The sequence below is a fragment of the Myotis davidii genome, unplaced genomic scaffold (genome assembly GCF_000327345.1).
Source record: "Myotis davidii unplaced genomic scaffold, ASM32734v1 scaffold458, whole genome shotgun sequence".
NCBI classification, from domain to species: domain Eukaryota; kingdom Metazoa; phylum Chordata; class Mammalia; order Chiroptera; family Vespertilionidae; genus Myotis; species Myotis davidii.
The window spans coordinates 654,409-671,911 of record NW_006289819.1 but is presented as its reverse complement, the minus strand read 5'-3'; the positions used below and the strand labels follow the sequence as shown (position 1 = coordinate 671,911).

General features: G+C 47.8%; 1 protein-coding gene across 7 annotated transcripts in view; it reads right to left on the bottom strand.

The window, feature by feature from the left end:
* Nucleotides 1-9,466: 9,466 nt before the first annotated feature.
* The window catches only part of NFYC (nuclear transcription factor Y subunit gamma), a 67,747-nt gene continuing 59,710 nt past the window's right edge, over nucleotides 9,467-17,503 (bottom strand). For 4 of the 7 annotated variants that reach the window (XM_015563158.1, XM_006762554.2, XM_015563160.1 and 1 more), the window contains 4 exons: nucleotides 17,264-17,422; nucleotides 13,972-14,079; nucleotides 11,608-11,667; nucleotides 9,467-10,682 (listed from right to left, as the gene is read on the bottom strand). In XM_015563158.1, the coding sequence (XP_015418644.1) occupies nucleotides 10,251-10,682; nucleotides 11,608-11,667; nucleotides 13,972-14,079; nucleotides 17,264-17,422 (759 nt within the window). In that variant the 3' untranslated portion in view covers nucleotides 9,467-10,250. The remainder of the gene's footprint in view (nucleotides 10,683-11,607; nucleotides 11,668-13,971; nucleotides 14,080-17,263; nucleotides 17,423-17,503) is intronic. The other 3 variants (XM_015563159.1, XM_015563161.1, XM_006762555.2) reach the window with 1 other exon arrangement.

Below are 17,503 nucleotides of genomic sequence, written 5' to 3'. Positions count from 1 at the left end.
TTCCCATTTGGGGGACTGCAAAGTCCCTTCCTCTCCTTGTGAGGAAGCCTCACTGTGGGGAGTGGGTCTCTCATCATTTTTGCCAACTCCATCTCAGATTAACCCGCCATAGGCAGGCGGAGGAAAGAGACTGTGGTTGCAGCTAGAGGGATAGGAGTTAGATCTCAGGAGGGACTTTCACAGAGCACAGAGGCCCACTTCTCCCGCAGGTATGTGTGCAATGGAGGTCAGGCCCACTTTGTAAAGTGGAGACACATGGAAGGCTTCCTAAGGGGTGAGGGGATGGGCAAGTTGGCTCTAGGAGGCTGTAAGCAAAGCTTAGTCGGTGTTTCTATGCGTGGAGAAGCAGTGGAAAAAGTCTGGTTCCATGAGGACAAGCAGCCACTCACCCGGCTGCCTTCCTGCTCCATCCAGATTCCCAAGACATGACTGGGAGAGAGGACTTTCCCCACCACAGCCCTGATGACAAAGACGCTTTTCTGAGCAAACAGCTGTTGAGGCTTTCTCGGTCAGCCTCTCGGCTGGAGGGAGCAGGGGAGGATGGGGTGCTGCAGGTTCCCACCCTCCTCCGTCCTCTTCCCGGACCTGTTCCCTTCACCCCACCCTCAGCAGCCTTCTTCCCAGCCCCAGCCCCAACTTCTCTCTCTGGTAACACTGCTAACATGTCCCTGTTGGGCCCGGACTCACTCACTGTCCCACCTGGGCAAGCCCCTTCCTGACTCTGGGTTTCAGTTTCCCCATCTGTACAACCAGAAGGGGCAGGGCTCCAGGACCTCCCATCATTCATCACTGTCTCCATCATCCATCAATGGAGCACGTATTGATTGAGAAGAAGGGGGCGGGGGATGGAGAGGGCTCCCATTTGCAGGGCACCAACCGTGTACCAGGCTCTGCCCCTTCTGGGACCTAGAGCAACCCCTTTGCACTCAAAAAAGCTGAGGCTGAGAGGTAGGGGGACTCGCCTGAGGGTACACGGCCAGTGGGTGACCCTAGATCTGTCTATGACTTTCCTCTCCCCTGGCTGGCACCTACCTGCTGTGCACGGGGTCCTGGGATCAGTGCTGTGGGCTGAGGGGAACCGTAGATGGCCCAATCCTGTTCTCTAGAACTCACTCCTACCAGGCACAGAGACTCCCAGGCCTGAGAGGGTTGAGATCTGCAAGTGGTTGGGACCAGGGGCCAGGTCCAGGCCTGTCACTGACTCTCAGTGTGACTCAGGGCAACCAAGGGCTTTCTTGGGATGGGAAGGGAAGGGGTGGTTGAAGCCAGCGGTTTTCAGACTCTATTAGCAAAGGCATTTTTTTTACAGACAATCATAAGGCAGCACCCCAATGTGTAAAAAGCTTTCGCTCAGAGGTGCTCTGGTTAAATTGGGGTGAGAACCATCTTCCCCATCCCCACACCCTTAGGGTTCCACCCACCGGACTTCCTCCCCCGCCATCCCCACACCCCAGAAAACCCCTAGGTTTTCTTACAGCTCTGAGGGTTGCTAGAGGTCAGGCGCGGGAGACTACTGACAAGTGGCAGAGGGAGCCTGGGGACAGAGGTGGGGAGGGCTTGGAAAGGCTCAGAGAAGCACCCCAATACTGCCTGCAGCTCACATTGATGAGGCCCATGCTAAGTGCTAAGCCTCATGCAGGGGCTTCATCTGCGCTGTCTAGTCCACCATCCCAACAACCCCGTGAGGTGATTCTGTTCACACCCCATTTTACAGGCAAGAAGACTGAGGCTCAGTGAGGAGACTTGTCTAGCACAGCTCTTTAGCCTTGTGCTATAGTGTGTGTGGATGGGCAGGTGGGGTGTGAGGATGGGGAGGATGTTATAGAGCACGGGGGAGAAAGAGCGAGCGTGGCAAAGGGGACACAGCAGGTCTTGAATGCTAGGCTGAAGGATCCAATTTGGTCTGATAGGAACCAAGAAGCTTGGCCAGGGCCTGAGCCTAGGGCACGCCATAGAGGCTGGGGGTCTATAGGAGAGAGCTCAGAGGGGTGGAAGTACCAGCCCCCAGGGCGGCTGGCAGTGCCAGGGGCAGAAAGAGCACTGAACTACAAGTCACCGTTGAACTTCCTGGCTTTGCCTTTGGACTAGCTGGTGAATTTGGGAAAGTCATTCCACCTCTGCCCCACCTTCCCTGGCTGACAGGAGGACTGAAAGCAATAATGCATGGAACCTCGGCCAAGGTGGCTCAGTGGTTGAGCATTGACCTATGAATCAGGAGGTCATGGTTCGATTCTGGTCAGGACATATGCCTGGGTTGCAGGCTTGATCCCTAGTCGGGGGAGTGCAGGAGGCAGCCAATCGATTCTTCTCTCTCCTCCTTGATGTTTCTCTCTCTCCCTCTCCGGTCCTCTCTCTGAAATCAATGAAAACATACTTAAAGAAAACAATGCACGGAAAAGTCACGATCATGCTGGGAGCTGTACAAATGGGAAGCATTGATCTCACTACTCTTTAGGTGTCTGCTCAATGGAAAGGGGGGATGCTGTGAGAATTCCCTAGTCCTCCAGCTCTTCTCAGCCAGGGAAGGGGTTAGAGTGGAGGGTGTTAAGGAGTGATGGCGTCACAGGCATTATTTACCTCTAGGGCTCCACCTGCACTGAGAGCAGGAGGAGGAAGTACAGTATGAGAGAAAGATCGGGCCTGCTTCCTCTTCCCAATGAGGCCTGAGAGGACAAGAGAATTCGGCCACCCAGCAGGTGAAAGGCGCAGGAGGGTGGCCAGGGAGTTTCTTTCCCCCTAGATCTGAACAGGCCACTGAGCTCTCTCCAGCACAGACCATGCAGGCCGGCCGGGCCAGTCTGAGCCACAGGAAGTGAGGACAAAGTAGTGTCGCTGAGCTCAGCGAAAGTGAACCCCCATTGATCCTCATGGCTGGAGAGGGGCCCACAACGAGGAGACACTGAGGGAGAAGGGGGTGGGGAAATGAAGGTCAAAGCCATCCTTCTTGCACTGCTCCTCCTCTGCCTTCAGGGCTCTGCCTCCTTGATCCCAACTTCTGGAAGACTATGCAGAAGACAACACTCCCGCAGTCCCCCTGGAAGGCTGCATGTTCTCAGCGACAGCCCTTGGCACAGTGGGAATGAGGAGGAAGGACTTTTCTGAGTTGCTGAGAGTGTAATGGGCAAAAGCTTCCCTGCTCCCCACTCCCCTGATGGACGAGGGCTCAGAATGGGAGATGATGTGAGTAGGAGAGGCTGCAGATTGAGTGACAGGGCCAGGAGGCCCAGACAGTGGGACAGACTTCTAGGTCAAACTTGATCAAACACTTATTGAAGTCCCTTCTCCTTAAAATAGTAAGTATAAAAGATAAATGCTGGATCATTAAAAACAGCAACAACATATCCAAGCCCAAAAACAAGAAGGAGAACCCTCTAAGAGCCAGAAATAAGAGGGAATTCCAGTGGTGAGTAGTATTTGAAGCTCTATCTGAGGAGGGCTTCAGGGAAGGTGGGTCAGAGGTGGAAGTATATTTGCAGACCCCACCAGTGGTATAGTAGGCTCCCTGCTTAGAGTGGGACCTGGGAAAGTGCTGCCTGCCATAAACAGACTAAAATACCTCTGCCTGCTTGCTACCTGCCTTGGCTTTGGATAGAAAGCGTGCCCATGTGAGTATGATACCTCAAGCCTGTCCACATGGGGGCTCAGGAGTTGATATGCACACCATGAAAAATCCCAAGCCGAGACAGTAAGATAAGAGCAAGTTTGGGGCTGGTGCACTTCTCCATGGCTTGGGCAGATACAACTGAGATATCATCCCTATGGCAGTCAGAAAAAAAATATGCTGAAAATATCTCAAGAATGAAACTTCACAACATGTAAGAAGTACAATATCTTGAGAGACATGGGAGAACTCATACTTAAAAACCCAGAGATCAAGAAGCAATCTGAAAGTAAGTTTAATACAGTTAAAATCTCCAAGTGCCGAAACCGGTTTGGCTCAGTCGATAGAGCGTCGGTCTTCGGACTGAAAGGTCCCAGGTTCGATTCCGGTCAAGGGCATGTACCTGGATTGCGGGCACATCCCCAGTGGGAGATGTGCAGGAGGCAGCTGATTGATGTTTCTCTCTCATCGATGTTTCTAACTCTCTCTCTCCCTTCCTCTCTGTAAAAAATCAATAAAATATATTTTAAAAAAATAAAATAAAATCTCCAAGAAGATAAAGGAATAGCATTTATAATACCAGAATAGAAAGATCTCAAACAGGGACATGACAAAAACTAGACATTTTAGAAATGAAAACAAGTCACTGACTTTAAACAAAAAAAGCAGATGGGTTAATAGAGTAAATGCAGCTGAAGAGAGAATTGGTGAAAGGGAAGCTAAACCAGAGGAAATTCTCCAGAACAAGTCACAGAACAACAAAGAGATTACTGAAAGAAAAGAGACGTAAAAGATTGAATGAAAAAATCCAGCATATATATTATAAGTTCCAGGAAAAGATACTGGAAAGAATGACTAAACTCTTTCCAGAAATAGGACGTGAATTTCAAGATTTCAAAGTTCTATAGACTGCCTTGTAAGAGATCTTTCAAAACAAAAATACATCTAGACACCTTGTAGCCAAAGTGTAGAATGTCAAGGATAAAAAGGAAATTCTAAAAGCCAACAGGAGAAAAGATAGCTTATCTACAAAGGTCCAATAATTGAATTGACAGTTAGCTTCTCATCAGCAACAACAGATGCCAAGACAATGGAATGGTATCTTCAGAATGCTAAGAGCAAATACTTGTGGACCTAGAATTCCATACATTGCCAAACCTTCATTTAAATACAAAGCAAAATAAAGACATTTGACACATAGAAGATCTTAGAAAGCTTCTGTTCCACAGACCTTCACTGTAAGAGAGAGGCACCGTGGCTTGGGAGAGGGACAGGGAGCTGGAGAGGTGATGGGGCTTAGTGGAGGGCCAGGGCTGCAGGGGTTGGGGGAAGCTAGGTTCTGTTTCGGGCCTCCCCTCAGTACCAGCCAGTCAGAGGAGCCCAGCCTGGCCCACCTGGAGCCCAGCTCAGGTTCTCCCCTCAAGTGCCAGCCTTGCTGTCCCTTATCCTCTCTTCCTGGGCTGAGGTAGTGTCCCAGCATACAAGCTAGGGGGTAACGCTGCCAGCCCGACTCAGAGGGCCTTGAGGAGGATGCACTCAAGTTGCTCATGTGACCAAGCACTTGACCTCTACTGTAGAGCCCTCTCCACCTGGGAGGTCAGATGCCACCCCACAGAGACCTATGGATAGCTGGAGAGGTAGGACAAAGGCTAGGTCCCTACCCAGGAGTTGGGGGTGAGGGCTCTCATTCTCTGTAAGAAAGAGAATCATAAGTAGTGGGGACAAGACCAATGGGGCTGAACTGGTGGGGACAGAAGGTTTCTTAGAGGATACGGCCCTACTTAATCAGCTGGTGCCCTTGGGTAATCACTTAACTTCTTTGAGCCTCAGTTTCTCATTTACAAAATGGAGAGATTACCTACCTAATGAGGATGCAAAGATGAAATGGGATAATCTGCCCTAACTGGTTTGGCTCAGTGGATAGAGCCTCGGCCTTTGGACTGAAGGGTCCCAGGTTTGATTCCAGTCAAGGGCATGTACCTTGGTTGCAGGCACATCCCCAGTAGGGGGCGTGCAGGAGGCGGCTGATCAATGTTTCTCATCGATGTTTCTAACTCTCTATCCCTCTCTGTAAAAAATCAATAAAATATATATTTTTAAAAAGTGACACTTAAGGTACCAAGTTTTAGATATATTTCCCTTCATAGAAACAATAAAATATATTTTTTTTAAAAAAGAAAAAAAGAAATTTATTTTTAAAAAATTATCCATTTAATACCCCTGTAGCATTTTATCAGCGCTCAATAAAAATTTAAGAAGAAAAAAGCAACAGTGAGAGCAAAGGTGGGATGTGTGCAGTGTTGAAGGCCATCTGTGAGGAAGGGTTCATGCTCATTTACTTACTCATCAGTTGCTGTTATTCTTTTGGTGTCAAGCCCTATCCTACATGGACTCGGAAGGCAGAGATGACCTTGAAGTGGAGGAGAACCATAGGTAAGGAAGAGCCCAAACTAAAAAATTCCAATAGAATGACAGGGGGTCTCTTCAGGGCCTAACTTGTATTTTTTGTCTATCTCTTCCATTTCCTCTACCACCTCTGCCTCCAACCCAACATAAGCTCCATGACAGCATAATCCTCGCCTGGCTTGTTTTCATCTGTCTTCACAATGTCCAAAACAGTGTCTGACACACAGAAAGTGCCAAAGAAATACTTGCTGAATGACTGTATTTGAGCACTAATAATAGAGACTGTAGAAGTTGCTATGGGAGCATCGAAGAGGTCTTTGCTAACTCCACTCCAGGAATTAGAGGTTTCTCAGCAAGGCCCATTAAATCGGGCCTTGATGGATGTATAGGAGATCAATAAGTGGAAAAGGACCTTCCAGGCATTGGGGCCAGTACATTCTGAAAACATGGGAGTAAGTTCAGGGGCCAACGAGTAATTGAATGTGGCAGGAGCAACACAGTGCAGGAAAGGGGAGTGGAAAGACACCAAACTGGGGACTTAGGGCCTTGAATGAACTTAAGCTGTAGGAAAGTCCTTATTAAAATCTAACCACCTACCCTGATGTAATATTCTGGAAAGGGTAGTTTTCCAGCCCTCACTGTTGCCCTAGTTGTACCTCCCTTCAAAAGTTAAGGGTCTTCCCAGGAAGGGGCCAAGGATCTAGTACCCATTGAGAAAAGGGGCAGTCATACTCCATAGTTCCTAGTCTTGTCTCAAGTTGAATGAGGGTGAGACAAGGAATCTCCCAGAAACTTGGGTGAGTGCTACATGCTGCCCCCTTGTGGCACCCGCAGAATTGAGCAGCAAGGAAGCCAGCCAGGTGGTCTGTTGGTAATCCCAGGGGCCTCCAGTCTCCTGCATCCGCCTCCAGGAAAATTATCCCAAGCACCAGCTGTCCACAGACCAGATCCAATTGCTTCCTTTATTCCCCCACATACACTCAAGGCTGGGCCAATGGGTTTGAGGAAGCTGAGCAAAAGGCGTCAGTTCACATTTAGTAAAGCCTTGTTCACACACACACACACACACACACACACACACACACACACACACGTATCTTTGGCCAGAAAGCAGCTGTGTATACACAGATCAGGAGACCAATGTTTTGGTTTCAGCTCCACACCTCTTCATGGAGTGACCTTGGGAAAGTCACTGCACTTCGCCATGTCTCCCATGTCTCCATCTGCAACACAGGGATCACGATCCCTCTTCCTGTCTCCCCTGCAGGGTCATTGTGAAGATCATCAGGAGGACGAAAGCTGCAAGTGCTAGGAAAAATGTTCGAAGAGTGCTCCGGATGTAAGGGGATCGTGCTGGGTATTAGATAGGGGCTGTCTTGGGCTGCACTGAAGTGTTTGTTTACACCCAGACAGGCCCTGCTGGCGGGGGAAAATTTAAAGGGAACGTGCTCAGCAAGGAAGCTGCTTGCCAATCACAACTGATCGAAACCTCCAAGAATGGAAATCTATGGAGAAATGGGGACCCATTGACTGGCCTGTTTCCAATTATGCTTGGATTTTCAGAATGAGTCCAAGAGCAGCAAGGTGGGTCGGTTCAGTGGCCTCAATGTGGTGGATTAGCCAGGAAATGAAAACAGCCGAGCTTTTCTCCGAGGCCAGGGCCCCTCGTGTGCACTTGACTTCATCCTCCCTCTGGCACAGGGGTCCTCAAACTACGGCCCACAGGCCACATGCGGCCCGCCGAAAACATTTATCCAGCCCGCCGGGTGTTTTTGCCGCCATTGAGTGCATAGGAATTTGTTCATAGTTTTTTTAAAAACTATAGTCCGGCCCTCCAACCATCTGAGGGCCAGTGAACTGACCCCGTTAAAAAAGTTTGAGGACCCCTGCGAGTCTGGCACTTTTTCCACGTGGGGCTGGGCACCCAGCTATCAAGGAATATTTGCATGTTTGGATCCAGCACAGTGGGAAGGCCATGAACCCTTGAGAGAAAAGTTGAGCTAGAATGAAGATAACTAGATAAAGAGGAGGGGCACTGAAGTTGAGAGCCTGTGGAGCTGCCGGAGGCTTCTTATGGAGGAAGACTTAGTGCCTTCTCATGGTGGTAGAATCTGCTTCCCCTACTCTGATGACACTGGAGGTACCATGTATTCCAGCCCTAAAAACTAGTAAAATACTTGCTTTTATAAAATAATGTCATTTTTCTTCCTTTTATGGTGTGACTTTTTTTTTTTTTTTTTCAGAGAGGGATAGAAACATCCATGATGAGAATCATTGATTGGCTGCCTCCTCCTGCATGCCTCCTACTGGGGATTAAGCCTACAACTCGGACATGTGCGCTTGACCAGAATCAAACCCAGAACCCTTCAGTCTGCAGGCCAATGCTCTATCCACTGAGCAAACAGGCTAGGGCTGGTGTGACTCTTACCTGGTTCTGGCTCTTTTTGCTTTGTTGGCCCAGAAGCCCAGGATGAAGTGTGAAACCTAATTCTAACAACTATGTAGATCTTTACAGCCAGACTATTTGTTTTCTATGATCCATTTCCTACTCAATTGTATTCTTCCTAATTCTGATCTGTAATATTTTATTTCATTGTGTATGTTTTCATTGCAAGCCATCCAAATTTGTATGTGTGGAATAAGGTGAAGTACTCTTCGGTCAATGATTGAAAATAAAAGATGACACAGATGTCCAGGTTGACAGCAGATATTTGGTGAGGAATTCTAAGGACATCAGGGTCAGACAAAATCATCTAATATTAAAGACTCTTCCCCATCCCCATCTCACACCTTGAGACAGTCCCAAAGGGAAGGGAGTTGCCCAAGTTTTTAAGGCATATTACTGTCAGAGAAGAAATTGATACCTACTTTTCCTGGCAATCAGTTCTCTGATCTTCCCAGACAACGGGCCTCATTGGATGGCATAGTGAAGGTAAGGAAGACAGCTACCCATTGGCCAGTATGGTCAATGAAGTAGAATGCTCTTTTTATTCCTGTTTCAATTAACAGAATACAGGCCCTGGCTGTAGACCTCTTGTGACCTACTGGTTGACAAGGGGCTTAGGCTGCCCTCCACAGCAGATGCTACTGAGTATGCCCAGAGCAGGCAACTCAAAGTGCCAGCCCGTGCCAAGACAGGAGAGGAGAGATTTATCTGGGTCCTACTTTGAAGAATGGAGCTTTCTCGTTGAAAGATGTTCTCTTTTAACCCTCAACCAAACAGGACACAACTGAATCTGGCCCATGGTGGTAGCCCAGGACGTAAGGTGGGCAGTTTTACCTTTAAAATTAGCTGAAGACCTCAGTTTGAATTAGATGTGTAGTGTAAGTTTCCCTTAGCTTTTTTTCAAAAGGGTCCCCCCGCATTCACAGACACCCAACCTGAATGCAAATAAACCTTTCCAAGCCTTTCCCAACCCAAGTGGCCCTATAAATGCTGCCAAATACAGAACTCAAGACTTTTAATTGTCTAAAATGAGGTTTATTTCATGTCATGCATTGATGTCCATGCAGCAAAGGAGACTAGCACAATTCTTAATGCATTTAAAAAATAAAAATGTGTGTATGGAGGTAAATGCACAAAGTTCTAGTCTCCTTGGATCCCTGGGAGATTAGGGCCTGGGAATGAAACCATCCACTCTCCTCTCCATGGCGAATGAGTTCATCTCTTAAATGCAAGGATGTTCCCATGGCCTCTGGATGCAGGTGCACAGAGCTCCAGGGCAGGAGCAGGGACAAGGAGAGAAGACCACTAATGAAAAAGAAGCTACACGCAGTCACCTTAATCAGAGGACAGAAAAGATGGAAAATCCTGGGGGCAGCGGCTATTCCAAGAGTCAGGAGATAACATACACCCATTAGGAGATTTGCTCCTAAAAAGAAGTGGAAGTAAAACCCCAAAAAAGAAAAACAAAAGAAATATATCTTCAACCACACTCTTCAAGAAAATGCCATAAATATGTTATTTAATATTTTCATTTCATAGCATTGGACACACAGCTCAACATATTGAAATATTGATTCCTCAGTGGAAAAATAAAAAAGAAAAAAAGGAAATAAAAAATATTGCATTTTTCTGTTGGAGAATCTCGGCCCCCAGGTGTGGGGTGAAGTGCACCAATGTCCTAGCCTGCAGGAGGCGCTGAGGTCGGCGGGGTCCTCTGGGGAGGGACGCTGTGCCCACTGCCTGGGGCTGTATGGCAAAAATTGTGTTGGGTGTCCTTGGCCTTGCCAGCTCAGGCCCTCAGTCTCCGGTCACCTGGGGGGCCTGCCCGTCGGAGGGCTGGTTAGCTGACTGGATGAACATGGGCTGGGCGAGGTCCTGGCCGGCAGGCATGGTGACTTGCTGGATCTGGTAGAGCTGCTGCGAGGGGTGGAGAGGAGAGAGTGAGGTCACCCCTGGGAGAGGGGCATGCAGCTCCCTATGGGCCTCGAGTTGGTTTGGGGCCCCAGATACTTCAACCACCACCCACTGCAAGGCGTCAGAGGGAGGAGGGGATGTGGAGCTCTGCTGGGGTTGGGAGCAGCAGACACAGGAGGCACCAGCACGGTGTGAGGGAGTGTGTGTAGTGGGCGGGGAAGAGGTGCAGGGAGTTGCATTTCCTGTGGCTTTCACTTCTCTGGGCTCTGCCTCTCCCGTTAGCTCAGAGCCTGGAGCTTGCTGCACGCTGTTCCTCTGTGACAAACACAAGCAATTCGAACCACTGTACCAGCAGCTTGGAAGTCAGCATTTCCCCAATTCTCAGTAATCCTCACTGGCAGAGGCAATAGGATTACCCCCTCTTCCTCCTTTCCTCAGAAGATCTGACTACACTGAACCTGCACTTCCTACATGGGCCCTGCTGAGGAGGTCACCTGGAATTAAACACTTCCTACAGCCAAGACCCGTGACGGGTGAAGCAGATGCTCACATAGCCACTTTGGGAAGTTAGTGCCAACTGATCATTTGGTTTCTCAGGGGTCCCCCCCCAAAACCAGCCAAAACCCCTGCCACAGGAGCCCTGGCATGTGAACCTAGCACCTGGGACTGGCAGGAACCAGAGGTGGATGATGCGGCTCCTCTCCTCTGGGCAGCAGAGAATACAAGCTTGGGCACATCATCCCATCATGTCCTCAGGGATGACTGGGAGCACAGTCATAGTATGAGGGGATAGGCCAAGGGAAAAGTAAGATTCTTTCTTTGCACGGGTTTAGAATTACTGAATTCCAGGCACTGAGAGGTTGAGAGGTCCCATGTTCTCTGCATTTCAACTAACCCATACCATTAAAGAGCAGCAGAGAAAAACTAGAGAGGGAAACAAGACACCTGTGTTCTAGTCCTTATTCTGCAATGAACAGCTGAGTGATCATGGACAAAGCATTTCCCATTTCTAGGACTCAGTTTACTCATCCGTAAAATGGGGATTTGGGCTATATAATGTCTATAATGCTAAAGGACAGGCACCCTGATTTAAAAACTGTACTTGTTTTAACAATTTCTGTCCCCTCATTGTTAACAGAAAATGGGACAGCTGCCCTAATCACCCAAACCCATAGATGTCATCCACTAGCCCTCACCCCCATTCCTCACCCGCTGCCCCTGCTTGGACTGGGGGTCCTACCTGTCCATCTGTGAACTGGCTGAACTGCTGCTGTCCTTGCTGGACCTCTGTCTGTGTGATCTGCAGGAATCAAAATAGCAGAGTAGGCAGGTCAGCTGCAGGGTCTAGCCACCAGCCCACTACCCAGGAGAGGGTCGTGAAGATCAAATGAGACAATACATATCAAGTGCCCAGAATAATGCCTGGCATAGAACAGGTGTTTGACGTGTAGCAGAAAAGCAAGGTCCCTCCCATCCCGTAGCCCTGAAGGCTACTTAGAGTTGGCCCCATATAGAGCAGCGGTCGCCAACCGGTGGTCTGCATGGTTGGCAACTGCTGATAAAGAGGACCTTGGAACACGCGGCATTACCAGTCACCTACTACCCCCTCATCAAGGTCTTTTTGGGGCTCAAATCAAACAAACACCTAGCTCATGAGTGCTGACATGAGAGAGCATAACATTTTCGGTTTAGTCAGAAACCCTAAGAGTCTTGCAGCCAGTGAAGACAATTTGCAAAACACTGGGCAAAGTAGTGAGTGGTCCCTTTCATTCTTGGAAGGTGGGCTCCAAACCAAACCCGTATCACCCAGATTATCTGACTGGAATATGAAACACCCTGGCGAGCAGGTGGCCTTGGCCCTAGAAGCCCTTGTGGCAAACCTATAAAGTACTTTTTCCGATAGTGGCCACGTGTAGCCCTTTGGGCCAAGAATTGGGGGGCAGGGCGGGGGGGGGGGCGGCGGCAAGGAAACATTTATCACGAGCACTTAAAATCTTAGGTGTGGATTTTAAAAGAAATGTACTGCCATGTAGGAATGCATTGTACAGTGCCAGCTGTTGGAGAGACTGAAGCGTGCTTGTGTGCACAGTTGTGTCTGTGGAACATTTGACTAGTAATGTCTTCTGTGCACCATCTCTTGGAATCATTACAGCCAACCCGCATGGTAAGGACGGTCCTCTCAGGTGTCCTCACAGCGGCCAAAAACAACCCATCAGGTCTAGGGGACATGTGTGAAAGAGCTTCATACTATTGTTCCTTGTTTTGGGTCTTTCTCCTCCTATCAGTCTATAAGCTGCTTGAGAGCAGGAGCAAAGTTTTGTCTTTGAATCTCCCAGTGCAAATAAATTATTCAAGAAATGTCTGCAGAATAAATGAACGACCCTGAGACAAATGGAAAATATTCCTCATAGATGAGATTAACTGTGCCATGGCCAGCAGTACTGCCCTTTATATCAAAGAAAGCTTCATTTATCTTTAAATTCCTTTTACACACTATTTATTCAGCATTCATTAAACGTACATTTACTGCCAATGGTCACGTACAATCTGTTGTTATACAGACTGTGACTGCCCTCAGGTGCTCTCTTCTTGTTTTTTCCCCTCCTCTCTGTAACCACCCCGGCCCCAAGTCAAGCTTTCTGGCTCCCAAACTGATATCTGGGAAACCAAGAACTCTTCCTTCTCATTTCCTCCCACCCCTAGGCCATAAAAAGTTTTTGGGATCCCAGGTTAGAATCTTACAAAAGTTTATGGGTGCTTTTTGTTTTTTTAAAGTGGAAGGTGAGGTACCCAAGGGTGTGACCAGTTTTGAGCTAATTCCATGTCAGTAAACTCCAAGGAAATTAAGGAAAAGCCCAAGTTCCATGTGAGCCTTTAACAATCCCAGAGACTATATGGAATTCAGAAGCCTTACTTTTGGCTCATTCCTCACATTTTCCCAAATTAAATCTTTGGAGACCTGCTCTACAAACTCAGCTCTGTTACCACTGTCAATAGATACATCACCAGAAATGCAACTGGGCCAGACAGATCCAGCTCTTAAACGATCGCTGCTTTTTTTGGGTATGAGGCAAAAAAAAATCCATTAACAATGCCTCTCCTTGAGCAGCACCCCCACCCCCTGCAATGATGCCCACATTCCCCAACCCCCAAGCCCAGGGAGGCCCCCTCAGCACCTGTGGCTCACAGCCTCCAACATCCTAGGGCGTGAGAGAAGAAAGGCGAGCAATCTCTGGTTAAGGGTGCCTGAGGAGGTGAGGATAAAATCTAAGGAAGCTTTCCAAAGGGCACAGGAGGGCCAGAACACAACAGCTATTCAGTTTGAAAGCTGCTAACAGCCTGACAAAGAGGCAATCTGTCAAAATACTTCTGGTGAGACCTGCATACAGGTACATCAGGCTTTCTTCAAGTATACTTGAGACATTCCTGCCTTGCACTTTAGAACAAGATGGTAAGAAACACACTTTGAATGCAATTCTCCATGAAACCCCACCGTGGAGGCAGAATAGATACGCAGGTGTGGAGGTGGCTCTTGCTGAGGAATAAGGAGGAAGCCAGCTCCTGCTGGTCCCCAAGTCAAGCCCTGCATCCCTGGGACACATACCTGCTGAGCATTGGTGGCAAGCGTCTGGATCTGTCCCTGCACAACTTGGGTGCCTGATACAGGCTGGGCTAAGCGAATGTACTGTAGCTGGCCGGTGTTCAGCTGCACCTAGGGCAGGGAAGAGACAGACAGACCACAGGGGATTGAGTGCAACTTCGAACAGGCAAATTTTCCATGTGCCCTCCAATGAGCCCTCCAAAAAAGCATGCCGGAAAAGTTCCTTTGTAATAGAGGTCAAAACAGCAAAACCATCACTTCCCTATCCTGCAAGTCACACACACAATGGACCTTGAAAAAACTCCCTAGGATCTTGTCACATGCATGAAAAAGCATGGCTGCACCCTCAACATTCATTGGCTCTTCGCTGTTCGCTCAGTTTATCTTAGGATTTTATCCCAAAGGCTGTCTAACATCATCAGAATGTTTATACCTTAAGTGTGGGCCTCTCTTCCCTCCAGCTCCACACTATTCCACCCAGTTCCCAGAATGGCTGATCTAATACTGTACTGAGAACAGCTCCAGTGTCTGCCAGGAGCACAAAGCAGATGGCTGTCACTCCACACCACAGCCCTAGAACTACCCAATTCCACGCTGCACATTTTGGAAGAAAAAGTTGGCCAGCTTTACTATCTCTGTCCCCAAGAGCCAGGACCAACGGGAGTCTGAGGGACTTTTAGGATCCTTGGTGTTCAGCACTAGCTTCTGGCTAAACGCCTCCCAAGGGGAAGCTGAATCAATAAACCTTTCACAGAAAACTCCATCATGGGAAACCAAACCTACAAAAATGCCCTCGGAGTCCCTCATGCTTAAGATTAAGTCTCAGATAATACAATAATACCACATACTGCATTTAATTGTGTGCTAAAAGCCTTAACTCAGGCTCTTAACGCTCCAGTGTACCATGAAAGTTTTAGTGCTTTGAATGCAGACGAAGAAAGGGCCAAGGTGGTTACAACACAAGAGGAGCTGAGGCTCAGCAGAGAAGGGCTGCAGACATTCACACTTGGGATTTGGGGCGCCCAGACACCACCTCCTTGGCTGCAGGCTGCCTTTGTTGTAAGGTGAGCTTCTTGAGGCTACCAGGCTTCTGTCCTGGAATAAACACTCCCCTGCCTCCAAGAGCTAATATCACTGAAGGGAACTGTGCTTCCACGAGGAAAATGCTGGTGGGCTGAAGTGGCACTCCTGTGTGCATTGTGAAATCAAACTGCTTCTCTGCAACTGCCAGCCTGGAAGAGGATTGGAACCACCCAGACAGACTAATTCTAAAGTTCTGGTAGATCATTCCAGAATTGTCTGCTTAAGGCAAGGAGGGCCACAAAAATCTAAACCTGTAAGAATCTAATTCATAAGAAGATAGGGCATGATATTGTGACCTGCAGTCATTTATTTCCTGAGGATGTGCTGAGAGGAGCTGCTGGGAGGCTGTGATGCCAAGCCTCCCTTCCCCACCTCAATCCCTTGATGCAGCTTCCAGGCAACGATGTTAAGATGCTTATGGGGATAAAGGCAGCTGGGCGGAGGCTTAGGAGACCTCACTGCTGAGACTGACGGTGTCTGGTCCCAGGAGTCACAGAACTCCAGCCAAGGCGCACGGGATGAAAGACTAAAGCCTGTCCCAGCAGCTGGGAAGGTATACTGACGGCCATAGGGATTTTCCATTTCCTGGCTGGGAAGAGCTCTTCGCAGAAACTCAAATGTGATTGGAAAGCTGTGCACCAACTAGTTCCAAGCAGCTCTTCGAAGCTAGAAGCTCTTCTTTTAAGTTTAGACATCTGATGATATACTTTAGTCCTATTACCACAGGATAAGTCTGGGGATCCTCACAGCTTTCATATGTTAACTAAAGAGCAAGTAAGTCTACCCCTTAGGCTTTCAAAAGAGAAGCAATTTCCTTCCTGAAGGTCATCACTACTGCAAGCATGCTGATGAGTTTAGAATGCAAGCTCCTATCCGAGAACCATGAAGACAAGGTCCTGAATTCTACTCATCTGTGCTAAAGCTCTGTGCGCCAGAGGGCTAAAAACACTCAAGCCAGTTACTCTTCTCTGGCTTAAATGAACTTATCTTGGTGCCTCCACATGAATGAAAACCATTCAAGAGAGGTCTTGGGTTGGTGGCTGAAAAAGTGAGGCAAGGAACCTGCAGGGGAGGGAGGGAGGGAGAGAGAGAGAGAGCGCGAGCGCTACAGAGACACACTCACTCCACTTTCCTAAACTTTCTCCTGGCCTAGTACTCTGTTAACCTAATAAGAACAGTTTCAAAACCAGAGTTGAGGATGCTTTTTGAGCTTTTTTCAGAGAGAAAGTGGTTAATCAAGCCCAAGCGAATTTCCAGATTTGCCTACATTTCATTTATAATAGGAAGAACAAGGGGTAGGAAATAGAAGGACTGTTCCATGTCACTCACTTTCTACATTTTTTGGTGGCAAAATGACCAATGTATGAATGGCAAGTGTTGAGACAAGAACATTTTTAACAAAAGAACAAGTACAAGTAAAAAAGTCAACAAATCTAAGAAATGAAATCCCTCAAGGCACACAGGAAGCAGTAGTCCACATTGAAGGAATGCATAAGTTAAATGAAAGCCAAAAATATACTTTGCTGCAGGCTCCAGTGGGAACTGACTCATGAATATGCAACAAGTGTATTTATGGTCTTCCCTATACACCTCCCTCTTATTTTTTGCTAGTCAAAAGACAGGACTGTCTCACAGGGCCTTCTCTATGTAGTTGGAGTGAGGGGAAATTAAAAGGAGCTGCTGCACAGTGGTGAACTTTAACATGGGTTAAAGGAAAGCAGTGAGCACACAGTGAGCAAGTTGTGGTCTAGGGCAGTGATGGCGAACCTATGACACGCATGTGAGAGGTGACACGTGAACTCATTTTTTTGGTTGATTTTTCTTTGTTAAATGGCACTTAAATATATAAAATAAATATCAAAAATATAAGTCTTTGTTTTACTATGGTTGCAAATATCAAAAAATTTCTATATGTGACACGGCACCAGAGTTAAGTTAGGGTTTTTCAAAATGCTGACATGCCGAGCTCAAAAGGTTCGCCATCACTGGTCTAGGGTAACAGGAATATACGTTTAAAAATGTTTATACACACACACACACACACACACACACACACACACACACAATATATACATAATCATGCAAAATAAATACACATGCACACACACACAATATTTTTTTGTCTGTGTGTGTATACAGATATTAAATCTTTAAGTATCTCTGTTATTATGTTGAAGAGTGCCATGCAGACCTGAGGCAAGGCAGGGCTTACCGGGATCTGCTGGATCTCTCCTGTGTTTGTGATGATCTGCTGCATCACCTGCATGGTCTGTCCAGTGCTGCTCTGGGCCTGCTGGGCTTGACCCTGTGGCTGGGCCTGGACAATCTGCACCTGCTGACCTTCTCCAACCTGCATGGTCACTGGTGTGGTCTGGAAAGAGTCATGAGAAAGTTGATTGAGTCTGGCTCAGAGTCAGTAGGCTTACAAAGGGGTTAATAACCAAGAGGTTAA